Here is a 14,446-nt window from a genome sequence, read left to right as displayed (position 1 = left end):
AATTTAACAGCAAAATCACCCCTGAAAATAATTTTAGGCTTTAGAATATTTTCCTCTTTTCACAAAAGGGCTGCACCCTTCCAATTTAGTCCAGTTTCACAGCTGCTCCAATCTAAAGAGAAGTCTGATTGACTGAAGTTAGTAACGCCTTGCAATTAGTCATGAGTAAATATGAAATATTAGAAAATAGAAATTCACAAAGATTCACTTAATTGCGTATTGAGGTCACAGATTAATTATATAGTATATAGACTTGACATTTTTTAGTTGGTTTTTAAATGGAAACGGAAACACTTTGAATTTGCAAAGTTATTCCGAAAGGAAATGCATCCTTAAACAATGCTCCGGTTGCCCCCTTTTAAGTAGTAGCTGTTATGTGTCGGCTAGTGTAAATTCTTTTTCGCGTTCTTTTTTATCTTGCGAATTAATATATAAAATGCTTTTAGAACATCACCACATTTAAGACTCTTAGAAATTCCTGCAAAAACAAACTAAAAGGAAAGAGTAGGTTTGATAAAATCTACACCCTTTGAGTACAAGAAAAACTGGTGTAATCTTATTAGTGCAATATGATATGTCTTTTTCACCTTGCAGTGGTTATAATAGATAATTACAGCACAAACCCTGCGAAACCCAACATAAAATCTGTATTTCCCTATTAATAACTACAGAGCCTTGAAGTTCAGTGTTATACTTACTTCCTAGCTAAATTATACCACCCAAAGCTTAATTGCATCTAGACAGTTATTGATCTTGCAGAAGTGGGTGCTAAAACTGCCTATTGAACTGAGTCCCACCACAAAAATAACTAATCAACTTGGTAGCCAATGAAACCCTAACTAAGACAGTTCTCAATGTGCAACCCCACAATCCGTAATGCGGCAGCATAAGTAAGATGAAAAACGAAAGCGATCCTTCGGACAAGTCAGAGGAAGGAACGTCGCTGACAAAACGCGCTAAAAAAATTTTGATCCCACCAAAATCCCCCAAAAGTGTTAAACTCAAACGTGCGAACTTCCTGATTAAGAAGCTGAAGCTGAAGTCGAAGAGCGTCCCCACTAAAGCCGAGTCTGCGGATATTTCTAACCTACCATCGCAAGGTTCCAAACAAACTGTCCCAGTGGAGAGACAAACTCCTGAGGGAGATGACAATTTCGTTCTGACCAAATCTGCTTCTGAAGCTAATTTGCAAGAATCCTGGAACAGCGCTGAAAATTTGGACAAAGAAAATACGTCTGCAACTTCCATCCCAAAGAGCGAAATTAGTGTGGATAATCCAGAATTTTACGTCAGTTCTGAGCCTAGGAAGAGCATTTTAGAGCGCACCAAGTCTCTGGAGAATCTAAGGAAGATGCCTGCTTATGGAGAGCTTTTTCTGGATTCTTCAACTCTTGGGGTAAATAATTGCCTATTACGCTGTTTTCGAGACACGAGATTCCTCGTTAAAATCAACAGACGATTTTCTTATCTCACACAGTTAAGGGACATATTTTCTTAAATCAACAACAGAGACGCTACTGAAAAATCTCTGTTTACTTGCAGGTATTCTCATTAACAAAGTTAACAAATAAGAGTCTTAGGATATTAATTTATTTGGGGCAGAAATTTCTTTATTATACGTAATTAACGTATCGTCAACGCAGATACACATGTGGTTGTATTATCTACCAGAAACTAGATCCCTGCTTGAAGGTTCTGTAAATCGATACTCTAAGCCAATATTCCGTTTCCTACTTACACGTAAGAATTCAGTGGCATGACACCTTCAAGGTGGATCAAATGCGCTTACTTTCGAGTCCCCATCCATCTCTTCTCACTCACACAAAGTTCGAGGCAAAATTTCCAGTGAACCATATTTGAATCGTTGCTAAGTATCTATGAATATCGCATTTAACACGCATAATCACAAACGTTTTATCCATAGTAAATCGAGAGATTGGCGTAAGATCTCGTTAAATATTTACAAAAAAAATTTAAAAATATGTATCATTCGAAGTAACCAATTCGATTACCTCTATCAGGCACTTTCACGGTTTTCTCAAATTAAGCGTTTCCCTATTAAAAGAATCTGAATAAACTTTTTTTGTTTTGTTTTTCAGTCCAGTCCAAACACGAACAAGCCCAAAGACCATCTCTACAAAATCCTGGTAATCGGAGATTTGGGGACGGGCAAGACTTCCATAATTAAGCGATATGTGCATAGATTCTTCACCCAGCATTACCGAGCAACAATTGGGGTAGATTTCGCCTTGAAAGTGCTCAACTGGGACGAAAATACGCTTATACGACTTCAGTTATGGGATATTGCTGGTAAGTCTTAACCAAACATAGGTCGAACTACCTTTCACGATTGATTAGTAATAAGTATCAAATATACTATCAAGTTTAAGTTTTTTTCCATGATCGGTTTGCGCTTATCTATGCACAAATTCGAGAAAATCCAATCTACTGTGGCTTTTAAGATTGGCAAATTTCACAGAAAGAGGTATAATGGTGAAAGTCATGGTTTTTGCCTGCGTCGATCAATATTTCAAATTTAATGGTCGTTTATAGGTAGATCACCTTCGGATCCGCTATAATAGTTTTTGATAGTAATTCTTCTTAGGTTCAAGAACAGTCATATTGCCTGCTGATATTTTTTTACTCCCATTTCATGATTCGGGAGTTTCGCCAAGCATTACACCTCTGAAAATGGCACCCAATGATACCTTGTTGTATTAAGGTCCCAAAGAGAATTAAATTTCAAGTATACGAAAAAAAATCACCTGTTATGTTTTCATATTACAAAAAAATTACTATGATTAAAAATTTTCAATCAAATCTCTAAAGGCGGAATCGAATTGAAAATATTTTTCACTTGTACCCCCTGTCCTACATGAACTCGTAACCTACAGAGAGGGCCGGTCTTAGGAAGTTTGGCTCTCTGAGCCCAATTTTTAATTACCGCCCCCTTGCTTCCAAGAAAAACTGCCGATCAAGAAAGTTCACCGCCCAACCTTGACCCCCCTCCTCCCAAAGTCAGTACTTTCTACAGATGACTTTTTGCCTATTTCGACAAAGTTCATAATCGCTCCTTTAACACCCTTTAGGGCATGAAAAATACTATTTAGTATCCTTCATTTTCTTTCAACTTTTGTTTCCTGCAACCTTCATTAAACCACAATACAAATTCTCCCTTAGGTCAAGAAAGATACGGAAACATGACAAGAGTATACTACAAAGAAGCAGTGGGGGCTTTCATAGTCTTCGATGTTACCAGGAGAAATACTTTCGAATCTGTAGCTAATTGGAAGTCAGATCTGGACTCTAAAGTACAACTTCCAGATGGGTCACCCATACCCTGTGTTTTATTGGCAAATAAGGTAAACAAACCATAAACTTTATTATTAAATTGTTAAATGATTATTGAATTTAGTGTGATCAACAAAAAGAAGGTCTAGTAACAAATCCCGCCAAAATGGACGAATACTGCAAGGAAAATGGGTTTGCTGCCTGGTTCGAGACTTCAGCGAGAGATAACATTAACATAGATGAGGCAGCTAAGGCTCTAGTGGAGAAGGTGCGTATGGCCTACTTCCATCGGTTACCTATTCTCCAATTAAAATTATCTTTAAATTCTTACATTTATTTAATATTTGCAGGTGTTGGAGAAAGATAGCATCATAAATAACGAGAAAAGGGGAGACCAATTTTCAATAACCAGAGATGCAAACCCCGAATCTGGAGCAAGCAAGTGTTCGTGTTGACAGTTTTAGTGTCTATCCTACTTAAAGGTTGTTCTAGCGATCTAGCGTAGATGTACCGAATATGTACTCCGATTGTTTAATTTTTAGTTTGTCATTATGTTTTAGGTAAGAATGTTTGTAATTTTGCCAGATTTTAAATGCGAAACTCTTTTTAATGATATATTAATACATTGCATAATTATATTTATGATTTTTCATCCCAATTTTAGGTTTAAAGTCCAAAAACAAACACTCAAAACCAAATTGAATAATAACAAGAAAACTTAAAAAATGTCTTAAGTATGCTTTTGAATGTGTCCTGCCAGGAATTATCCAAAATTACGTTCAAACCAATGAAACAAATTAATTCATGTAAAATACCACAAAATATTTAATATTGATGACTTACGTTTTATTTTAATTTTGTTAATTGGCCATTCCCAGGCTTATTGAAGATGCAGAACTAGCTGTGGTTTCTAGTTTCTCTATATTCTATTCCAACTATTTATTCTGCAGTGGTTATCTAGACCTAGTAGTAGATATTCGGCCGAATTATTCTATCGTTACTACATTTGGAGTAATTGCCTTCATTGCTGCCAATTTAATATGATTTTTTGGAAATAAACACACTTGTATATATATAAATAATATAGTTTAAAATAGGTCTGCATTGCAAAATATACAAGAACAAAAAATTGCACACACTGAAGATCAATAATTGAAGACATTGGACATATGACTAGTAAAGCATAACAATAAAATTATCTGCAATTATCAATTACTTTATAGTTAAAACTTAAATTTATACAAATAAAACTCAATATCTTAATAATCTAGAAGAATTGAAAGCCAGCAATTTCACACCTTGGAACATTTACAACGAAAAACAGCGCATCAGGCTCTCTAAACTAAATTAGCTTCGGGAAATAATTCCCTTATGTTTGTATAATCACACTGGAAGAATTCGACCAATTCTTTGAAAGCGGGACGCTGATCTTTGTTCTCAGCCCAGCACTCTAAAATTTTCATATAAACTTTTTCAGGGCAGGCCTCAGGTCTCTTCAATCTTTCACCCTTGTCTATAAGGGCTATGGCCTATAATGGAGAATTTTAGATTGTTATTTAGGGAGACAAGTTTATAAAAAATACCTCGGCGCCTTTCATATCGCCATAAGGAGGTGCACCATATGAGTATATTTCCCAAATTGTTACCCCAAAGCTCCACACGTCACTTTTATGGTCAAACTGGCCGTAATTGTATGATTCTGGAGCATACCATTTTAAAGGCCACCTACCACCTTTCAAAGCCCTGCGGAAGGAAAATATTTAATCCGCTAAAAGAAAGCCTTAATCAAATGGATATGAAACCTTCAAAGGACAATGAAAAGTAAAAATTTTACATTTTAAAGAAAATTGCTAACAAACGAAAAATTACGGATCCTTTTATTTGCAATTTGACAAAAGTGTTCGCCTCTAGAAAAATTATATATCAATAATTGAATTAAATTCGACATTAAAAGAGAAAAATTCAGAGAGAAGGGTGGGGGGAGGGGGTGTTAATATTAACTAAACCTTTAAAATCACTCACCTATAATACTCATGATTGGACTCTAAAGCCCTTGACAACCCAAAATCACTAATTTTCGCTTGAAATTTTGAAGAAAGAAGTATGTTTCTAGCAGCTAAATCCCTGTGTACAAAGCGATTTTCCTCTAGATAATTCATCCCTTAAAAAACAATTCAAGAGAATCAAATATTTACCTACTCTCAGGATCCTTGAGGCACAATAAAGCATAAAAACATTATAAGTCAATATAAGAGTTAAGTTTAAGGCGACTTACCACATGCAATCTGCGCAGCCCAGATTGTGAACTCCAATTCCGGGTTTATTTCGTGCTGGTGATTATCGATATACTGCAGGATTGCTCCTAAAGGAACTAGTTCCTGGATCATCTGCAACGGAGGTCCTAGGCAAATCCCTAAAAGCTTCACTATGCAATGATGATTTAAACCTAACATGACCTGGGCTTCTCTGTCAAAATTTACTTTGTTGCTCTCCGAATGTTCGTTTCTAAGGGTTTTTATTGCCACCTTTATTTCAGTGTGATCTCTCAATAATAACCCTAGAAACATTTTAATATTATTAAAAATTAAAAGAAAATCAAAGACATATACCTTCATAAACTGAGGCAAATTCTCCTTCTCCAATTAAACCGTTACATGTCAAGTCAATAGGGTCTATGAACCGATTAACCTTATCCAAAGGATCACTGTTGTTATTAATAATATCATTAGTGCTATCAACTAAGTTTAAATCACTGACAAATGAGATATCTTTAAACATCAATGGCGTGGGAATGTCATTAGAAGTGTCAGTTCCCTGAGGTATTTGGAGTTTTGGTCTTACTGTTTTCAAATTGTTTTTCTTCTTTAGAGTTGATATCTAAAAATGAAAAGTTCTTTCTGTAGATACTTTCACTATTAAAAATTATGGTATTAAACAATAATTAACATAGCAGCTACAGAAATGAATAAAAGGCAATGATGTGTGTTTGTGATTTAAATAAAATGATAATTATTTTGTATTTTGCTAAGAAACACTATGTAAATAATATTACAGGTGGTGCATCAGGCTTTGGAGGAGGCGGTACTGGAATAATCAAATTGGTAGGTAATCCATCGGACATAATACTATAATGTTCCACTAAATGCTCAAGAGAGTTTAATAACGGACCGTCGTCAATAAGGAAATAACCATCCTAAAAACAAATAAAATAGATATTTTTGTTATACAGATAGATTAAAAACCTACCTCTTGTTTAATTATGTAATTCCGAACCTTCTCATGGAACAGAGATAAAATATAGGCTTCATATCTCTCACTATAACGTATCAAGTACACCCCACTTTGAGCATTAAATGCCATTATTTTTTCTTCTGCTTCATTTCTGTCTAAAGTGCCATGGTAAAAATCATTACGACTTATTGTTGGTGAAGGACACTCATAATTATCTATAAGATATAATATAGAAGAAATATAATTATATAAACAATTATTACTCTACCTAAAAATGAGGCACAATTAATATGTCCGTTTTTCTTAGCTAGTTGAGAAGGCACCAGGTTCTTTTTAGTTCTAGGTTTAATTGGAGCATGAAAAGCCAATAACATTTGCACAACTTCGAGATGTCCTTCACTGGCAGCTACATGCAAAGGAACTTCCCCGTTTTCCGTATTTCGTGCCTGAATATTAGCTTTACCAGAAGTTATCAATAATTTTACAGTAAGAGGCCGATTATTCTTGCAAGCATACTGAAATACATCAATTAGAAAATATATTGTAAAGTTATAATTTGCAAACCTACATGCAAAGGAGTAACTCCCATGGCGTCCCGCAGGTTAACATTAACTTGGTGATCAATTAATTTTCGTAAAATTTCATTTTGGCCATTGATAGCAGCTAAGTGAGCAGCAGTTTTGCCATCTTGGTTTTTTGCATCACAACCCATATATCCTGATTGCAGTAGTCCAGTCACTATTTCATAATTTCCTACATCTGTGGCCCTGCCAATAAGCTCTTATAATGCTTGATATTTTATAGTGTTACAATATGAACCTATGAAGTAAATTACTGCTCCCAGATCTCATAGTTTGATGTGGAGGTTGGTAACCTTTGACAAATTCAGTTAAAACTAATCCATTTCCTGACAATGGGGTTTTTTTGTAAAAATCTATAAGGTTTTCTAATCCATGAAATTTTACAGATTCATCTAAAAATTAGGAACAATAAAGTATATGCTACTAGAATAAACCAATTGTTAATGTGGGATTTAGAAAACTGATATGCAAATTTGCTACAAGAGGTCTGCTTATGTAAACAAAATATATCAAATGGGCATAATTTAAAAACTTACTTATGGAAAAAATGGCGTCCTCTTGATGCCTGCGTATTTGATAATTATTTACTTCAGTCTCACACAACACTGAAAGAACATAATCATTGGGAGAAGAAATACTGTCTCTCACAATAAATAGACCATTAACTTTTCGAGGATCTGAAATCATGCCCAATCAAAATAAGTTAGGAATCAACTAGTGAGGAAGTGAATAGAACTAGTAGAAATTGGTGAATAAAATTAATAGAAAAGGGTGATAAATATTAGTAGATATCTATTTTAAAACTTCTATTTGATCTATAATCTATATGTGATTCATACTCCAAATACTATTTACCAATATTTAAATAACTGCAACAATTATATTATGAGTAAGAGAGTAAATATGAGACATGCTTGAAACTATTGATCATAACATATATTAATACATATTTCAACACATAGTGGTTGTTTATTTTGCAAATTCAAGTTATTGTCAATTAGTCCTTTGCAGCAATAAATTGGAGAAAATTTTTTCTTTAATACTATTAAAATGTGACTAAAAAAGTAGATAAAAGAATAAATCATGCTAAAAGTAGGATAAAATACATTATGTTGTAATTCATAATATGAAAAAAATATAACCTGTATATGTCGCCTCTAAAAAGTTAGCTATAGTCCAAACTTTAGTTCCAAAACTCATAAACTCTGAAAGCTATAAAGAAAAAATTTAATAATTTTGAAATTTTTGACAGCCTGTATCTCGCAATGTGAATGTTTGTCAACCATAATTCTTTTCTTTTTTTCTGGTCATAAAATATACTGTCGCAATTATGCAACCTAATTTTGAGTATATTATATATTAAAATATATATTGTTTCACTTTTCCCTAACAAAAATTATGAATGACTGATTAATATAAAAATATAAGTGATTAGATATCACATATAATTAAGCCCCTATTAATAGATCGGTACTCTTAAGTCTTAATTTTTTGTCATAGGGTTGATAAAAGACAAAATGGCATGCTATTAGTAAGAATTTACAAGGATGGTATCTAATAGTAGTAAGTGGTTGAGTAAGTGGTAGAAAGAACTGCTTATGAGAGGATACTATCACAAATGATTAATTATGATGAGATTTACATATGAGTAGATAAATTTAGGTATGAAATGAAGTACTTCATCAATGATATAAATTTATATTTTACATACTTTCTTGCAAAAGTTTTTCCCCAACTTCTCTACTAATCTTTGGATGATACCAACAAATTTCTTCGGACTGACTCATTGTTGGTGTCTCTTCTTATTATCACCATATGTGTTGTGGTAAATGCAATATTTGTTCAATTTGCGTTTATTAAATAATAATATAATTTATACTTTCTCGGGGATTTTAACGACGAAAAGCAAAACAATAACATTTCACTTCTATTTTTACAATTCTGAGAATTGTTTTGACATTTTAAATGACATCAATGACACGAGTGACTTGTTTGACGTTAAATTACATTTTAGGCACTTTCGCAAATTTCCATTGAAGTAACACACGAGTGCACTACGAGTTATAAATTCCTACATTTGATGACCTACTGCATATTTTGATTAAATTCGTATTTACTTCATTTTAACCTTTATAGACAACAAGAAAACGTGCAAAGATGCATAGTAAATCAATTTTTAAACATAAGACCGCATTTATATCTTGACAAGTTGTTTAATAGTTAATGCTTCAAGGGTATTGTTCTATGGATTAAAACTAAATATCAGAGAAATTTTGTATATAAGAATTTTTATAAATAAAAAAATCTATATCAAACACTGGATCTTGTATTATCTCCTATATAAATATAAAATAATGAATCTTAACAGGATGTCGAAAAGGGTTACGCCACCTATTTCATATACAATCTCAAAAGAATAGCAGTATCATACATTTTCCTCTTCTTGGACTATCTACATCAGGGGATGAGGAAAATATCATAAAACTTGACATTTGTAGGCGTTAGATTATAAACATATGATGGAGCGTATGAACTCTCATCAGTTTGATTTTTTTCTAGTCGATCGTACCCAAGCGGAAAGTGGTAACTAAGTGAAATATGACACAATAGAGGTCAAGTGCCTTTGTGGTTTATCTACGACATTTATGTTTGTGCTCTGCATATAATTAGAGCAAACTATAACATATCTACATTAGAAATCATGCCCTGGCACCGGAAACCGATGACGTTTTGGCACCGGAAATCGTTAACGGCATGGCGCGAGATTCTGGGTCCACTGTAATGTGGAACGTTTTTAAACATGAGAGTATGATTTCCTGTGATAGTCTTTGGAATTGGTGGACATTTTTTGATTTAGTCATTTTCCCAAAAAGTTGTCAGGAAAAACTGTACAATTCAATGCTGGTCGAGATATTAGAACTCGCAGTAACTGTTTCTGTTTTGCTACTTATCGATCTGAAACAATTTTATTATGAAATGAAGTTATTGAAATCTGAAAAAAAACGTCATTCTTAAAAAAACTGAGTCAGGTGAAAAAATAATATACGCGGTGACCCAAAAGTAAGATAAAGTACCAAATTATCTCTATTTCTTTATATAATATAATATAACTATAACACACTGACTAAGTTTTGTTTTACAACTACTACTTTAATAAATAAAACTCTAAAAGACCCGTTTAAAATGGTCAAAACGCGATTGATCTTTTACAGGTCAGATTTACCCTGCCTCAATGTACAGCATCAGTTATGGTTTTAACCGACGGTATGAGTGAAATATCCATCTCCCTCGTAAAAATGCTACATCTCTGCACACTGAGCCGATTTGTTAACTAAATAGAGATTCTAAGTTAAAAGTTAGTAGATATACTTAGTGAACTTGGCCTCCTGACCTGAAACTTTAATGAAACCTTATACTTATGCAACTTAAGCAAAGGAAGGAAAATTGCGGAAGGAAGCTAAATAAAGACCTCAGCACGTTAGATTCAAATAAAGTGACTCAAGGCCTATATCTCCTAGCAAATTCAGGGGCCATTTTTACGCATTTAAAGCATTTGAGGGCGTAATAACATAATGGCCCATAATAACTACTAGCTATTGCGACCTAAGTAGTTTGAAGTAAGACTTTCAATTGAAAGCTGTAAAAATAATATTTGCGAAACGGCTATTGTTTCATAGTGCCCTCCTTAGACCCCACAAAATATTTTCCACTGCAAATAGTGAACGTAAATAATCTTAATTTATTTGCTGGAAGTGCTGTGTGTCTCTTTTAAATGTATTGTCACGACATAAGTGCTTCTCAAAAATGATTTCTACTACAGGAAGTTACCTGCATATTCAACACGGATGGATATGGGGTGAGTTAAATCAAATCATCAAAAGTAGGACAATCACAATAACTATTTCAGAATGCAAATATTTGATCATGCGTTATGACATTGCATATTCGTGATTGTGTAATAGATTTTTAAGCACGTTGAACCAATATTGAAACGCTGTAAAAATTATATTTCATTAATAGACATCAATGCGTTTATACCTGGTAAATCCCGTTATCTAAACAACATAGAACAAACCCACGGACTTCTGATGTCATCACAGCGCAAAACGCAAAAAATTTTAATAGGCTCACAAAATTAGGCGATTTACAAAAAAGCCCATTTGTCAGTTACACATGTAATTTAATAATCATATATGTATTAACACCAACACGATTTATTTAACAGCAGAACTTTAAAGGTGGCCGATTATACTAATACATGTTAACGAAAAAATGTGGTTTAATGTTAAGCTTAAACGGTTCTCTGTAGTCCTGTCCGTCTATTAACATAATTTTAGCTTTAAATTAAGATGAAGTACATATTTATTTGCACTTATACAGATGGAACTATCAATTTTTACTGGGGGCACACAAGGAACAATAGAGTGGGTATTAGCGTTACCGAACATGACAGACCTACATTTTATTAATATGGATTGAACAAAATGTTTATTGGTAAATAATTGTACAGAAAGAGTACAAATGAATTTCAATGGATCAATATATCCAGACAAGTCCATGTAAAAAGACATTTGAAGCTAGCAGTTAATGCTTTATGGAGATTTAATTCCAGAAGCGCTTTGCCCTATTCTGCTAATAGCTTTTAACTGTAAAAATTTTATGAAAATTTGGAGAAATTACTGAGTAAGGGTAGTTCAGGTGAGAGCAAATTAGATATTTCGAAAATTTGGTTTTTACATATTTCCACCATAACACAAAAATATAATTCTGGTGTCAGAAAACAGTCACCCAATTTCAATTGTACAATAACTAATTATATTAAGACACGTGTAAAAAGTATCTTATCATGTCTAAAAATGTGAACTCATTAAAATCACTTGAACGCTTCAATGCGCCCAATATTGAAACAATTTCTCTAATGTATTTTGTCTAACACTTTCTGGTTTAACAAATTTGGGTAGTAAAAAGCTCATTTCGATCAAAATCAATTTCAAGTAGGAGATAATATTGAACTGTTTTAGTAGGCTGATAGTTTGAAAGTGGTGAGCTCACTAACATTAATAATCGACTGCTCTATCCTCAATATCAAAGTGAAAAATGTTGCTGACGTCGGAGCAATAAGTATATTTTCTTATTATTTTTATTACTTGCAAAATTGTTATGGAAAACAAAGTGTTGTCTGTAAACTCGATAAAGCATGAAGTACCGAACCGATTCAACCTGCGACTTAGTATTCATACTAATGCTTCACAAGGTGAAAAACTGTCGTTTATTTTAACTAAACTTTCATAATTCTCACCACAGCGATGGAATTTAATTAAAGTATTAAAAATATCCACAGGTATAAACCAAATAGTTAAAATTTCCTTCAATATATCACTACGTCAAATACTGTAAGTTTTCTTTCAGAAAAAATAGAGATGGAGGCAACATGGATAACAGCAACCATATACAAACATCAATGGACAGTTCTAAACCCTCCGAGCCTAAGGGTGACGGGTTTATCGTCTCGACAATAGAAATGACATCAATTATTGCAACTGTGACGGAAACAGACAACAACGAAAATGACAATGGAAAACTTCCAGATATTGTTGCAGAGGCCAATGCATGCCAGGATGTTCAATCTGAAGAAACTTTCTTTTCTATCGCTATTCAAGTTTTCATCCCATTTTTAATCGCTGGATTTGGGATGGTATGCGCAGGACTTGTCTTGGATCGTATACAGGTTGGTCCACAACAGTAAGCATACCTTTGCCCAATAATCTTTACCAAGTGCATTACAGCATTGGGAAGTATTTGAAGAAATATCCGAATTAGTAATTCTAATTCCTGCTCTTCTTGGATTAAAAGGAAACCTTGAAATGACGCTAGCTTCCCGATTATCCACGCAAGCTAACTTAGGACATATGGACACTACCCAACAAAAAATTAGCATTATTATGGGAAATTTAACACTTATTCAGGTAAGGCACCCACATAATAAAGTAATACCATGCGTATCACCTCAATGTTTCAGAGTCAAGCAATTGTAGTGGGTTTTCTTGGTGCAGTAGTAGCCATTGTCATGGGAGGGATTAAAAGCAGCGAAGTGGAGCTAGACCACGCGTACATTCTATGCGCCAGTAGCTTAATTACTGTATCTATAGCCAGCCTTGTACTTGGCCTAATTACGGCAGGAGTTATAATTCTCTCCAGGCATTGCAATATTAATCCTGATAATGTGGCCACTCCTATTGCTGCTAGTTTGGGAGATATCACCTCTCTTAGTTTACTTTCCTGGGTGTCAACGTTATTATATGAATCAATTGGTTAGTAGTTGAATTTGTAATAGTACATTCAATGGCTTTGATTTGTCCATCAGGGCAACAAGACTGGCTAGCGCCTCTGATAATCGCTGGTTACATACTGGCAATACCTTTGTGGGTTTGGATTGCAAAAAAAAATCCTCAAACAAGAGAAGTTCTTCTTCATGGATGGACTCCAGTTGTAGGAGCAATGCTTATTAGCTCTATGGGGGGACTCATATTAGATTTCATGGTTTCCAGGTAAGCTCAACTCATAAATTGTCTTGTAATCAAAATCGTTATAACTACTATACTCACAACCTGTAAACTATGACATAATCGAAGGAATCTATTTCTTTGGTCTATAGATTTGAAGGAATCGCTGTTTATCAACCGGTAATAAACGGAGTTGGTGGAAATCTAGTGGCAGTGCAATCAAGCAGAATAGCGACTGCTCTCCACAAGGAAGCCGAGCTAGGTGTGGTACCCCCGGGAAACTCAAATGAGGAAGACGAAACCAAAAAAATATTCATCTCTCCAATGGCAGCCTTTTGCGGAAAAGGTCCCCATGCGAGAACCACACGGGTACTAATGACCATGGTTATTCCCGGGCATATAATTTTTATTTATACCATCGATTACATCAAAGATGGTGAAACATCTCTCAACTCAATCTTCATTGTAGTCTATTTATTAGCGGCAGTAATGCAAGTTGCCACTTTACTATATGTGGCCTACATTTTGATCCACTGGATGTGGAAAAAGAAAATTGACCCGGATAATTCGGCTATTCCGTATCTGACTTCTGTAGGTGACCTATTAGGTATTACATTGTTAGCTATAGCCTTTCAGTTTTTATATCTGGTTTCTGATCATGATGTATAAACAGATTGAAATTTCTTCTTTAGTTTCATGTGATATTGATGAATTGTAACTCTGATAGGTAGACATATAAGTAGTATTATGCATTTCATGTTAGAAAATATAGATAATTTATTTTTAAATAAAAAAATGTTGCGAGAAGCGATTTTTTTCATTGTGGTTGAAGCAACAAAA

The 14,446-nt window shown here is 34.0% G+C and overlaps 3 protein-coding genes across 4 annotated transcripts; 2 read left to right on the top strand and 1 right to left on the bottom strand.

The window, feature by feature from the left end:
* Nucleotides 1-781: 781 nt before the first annotated feature.
* Rab32 (RAS oncogene family member Rab32) lies at nucleotides 782-3,929 on the top strand. Its single transcript, XM_066302039.1, has 5 exons — nucleotides 782-1,396; nucleotides 2,100-2,310; nucleotides 3,181-3,362; nucleotides 3,416-3,559; nucleotides 3,642-3,929. The coding sequence occupies exons 1-5, from the start codon at nucleotides 896-898 to the stop codon at nucleotides 3,744-3,746; spliced, it is 1,143 nt and encodes a 380-aa protein (XP_066158136.1). The 5' UTR covers nucleotides 782-895; the 3' UTR covers nucleotides 3,747-3,929.
* A 163-nt stretch (nucleotides 3,930-4,092) lies between these two features.
* Nucleotides 4,093-9,064, bottom strand: Shark (SH2 ankyrin repeat kinase). Its single transcript, XM_066302022.1, has 12 exons — nucleotides 8,815-9,064; nucleotides 7,640-7,780; nucleotides 7,342-7,495; nucleotides 7,091-7,289; nucleotides 6,791-7,037; nucleotides 6,538-6,737; nucleotides 6,344-6,484; nucleotides 5,901-6,168; nucleotides 5,567-5,848; nucleotides 5,314-5,452; nucleotides 4,875-5,034; nucleotides 4,093-4,820 (listed from the first exon to the last, which is right to left on the bottom strand). The coding sequence occupies exons 1-12, from the start codon at nucleotides 8,888-8,890 to the stop codon at nucleotides 4,629-4,631; spliced, it is 2,199 nt and encodes a 732-aa protein (XP_066158119.1). The 5' UTR covers nucleotides 8,891-9,064; the 3' UTR covers nucleotides 4,093-4,628.
* Nucleotides 9,065-10,668: 1,604 nt separating this feature from the next.
* LOC136350397 (solute carrier family 41 member 1-like) lies at nucleotides 10,669-14,413 on the top strand. Of its 2 annotated transcripts, none has more exons than XM_066302033.1 (6): nucleotides 10,669-10,959; nucleotides 12,513-12,831; nucleotides 12,890-13,069; nucleotides 13,123-13,414; nucleotides 13,468-13,651; nucleotides 13,759-14,413. In XM_066302033.1, exons 1-6 carry the CDS (start codon nucleotides 10,949-10,951, stop codon nucleotides 14,273-14,275), a joined length of 1,503 nt encoding a protein of 500 aa, XP_066158130.1. In that variant the 5' UTR covers nucleotides 10,669-10,948; the 3' UTR covers nucleotides 14,276-14,413. The 2 variants fall into 2 exon arrangements, with proteins under 2 accessions (XP_066158130.1, XP_066158131.1); XM_066302034.1 differs by lacking the exon at nucleotides 10,669-10,959 and adding an exon at nucleotides 10,997-11,801.
* Nucleotides 14,414-14,446: the final 33 nt, after the last annotated feature.

This window comes from Euwallacea fornicatus, chromosome 3 (genome assembly GCF_040115645.1).
Source record: "Euwallacea fornicatus isolate EFF26 chromosome 3, ASM4011564v1, whole genome shotgun sequence".
NCBI lineage: Eukaryota > Metazoa > Arthropoda > Insecta > Coleoptera > Curculionidae > Euwallacea > Euwallacea fornicatus.
This window is presented reverse-complemented; position numbering and strand designations above follow the sequence as displayed.

Coding starts and splice junctions, on each gene's coding strand:
- Rab32 (XM_066302039.1), top strand. CDS start 896: ATGAAAAACGAAAGCGATCCTTCGGACAAGTCAGAGGAAGGAACGTCG. Junction 1,397..2,099: donor TGGATTCTTCAACTCTTGGG/GTAAATAATTGC, acceptor TTTGTTTTTCAG/TCCAGTCCAAACACGAACAA. Junction 2,311..3,180: donor TCAGTTATGGGATATTGCTG/GTAAGTCTTAAC, acceptor ATTCTCCCTTAG/GTCAAGAAAGATACGGAAAC.
- LOC136350397 (XM_066302033.1), top strand. Junction 12,832..12,889: donor TTGTCTTGGATCGTATACAG/GTTGGTCCACAA, acceptor AGTGCATTACAG/CATTGGGAAGTATTTGAAGA. Junction 13,652..13,758: donor TTAGATTTCATGGTTTCCAG/GTAAGCTCAACT, acceptor TTTGGTCTATAG/ATTTGAAGGAATCGCTGTTT.
- Shark (XM_066302022.1), bottom strand. CDS start 8,890: ATGAGTCAGTCCGAAGAAATTTGTTGGTATCATCCAAAGATTAGTAGA. Junction 7,496..7,639: donor GGACGCCATTTTTTCCATAA/GTAAGTTTTTAA, acceptor CCTAATTTTTAG/ATGAATCTGTAAAATTTCAT. Junction 5,453..5,566: donor GGCTGCGCAGATTGCATGTG/GTAAGTCGCCTT, acceptor TTGTTTTTTAAG/GGATGAATTATCTAGAGGAA.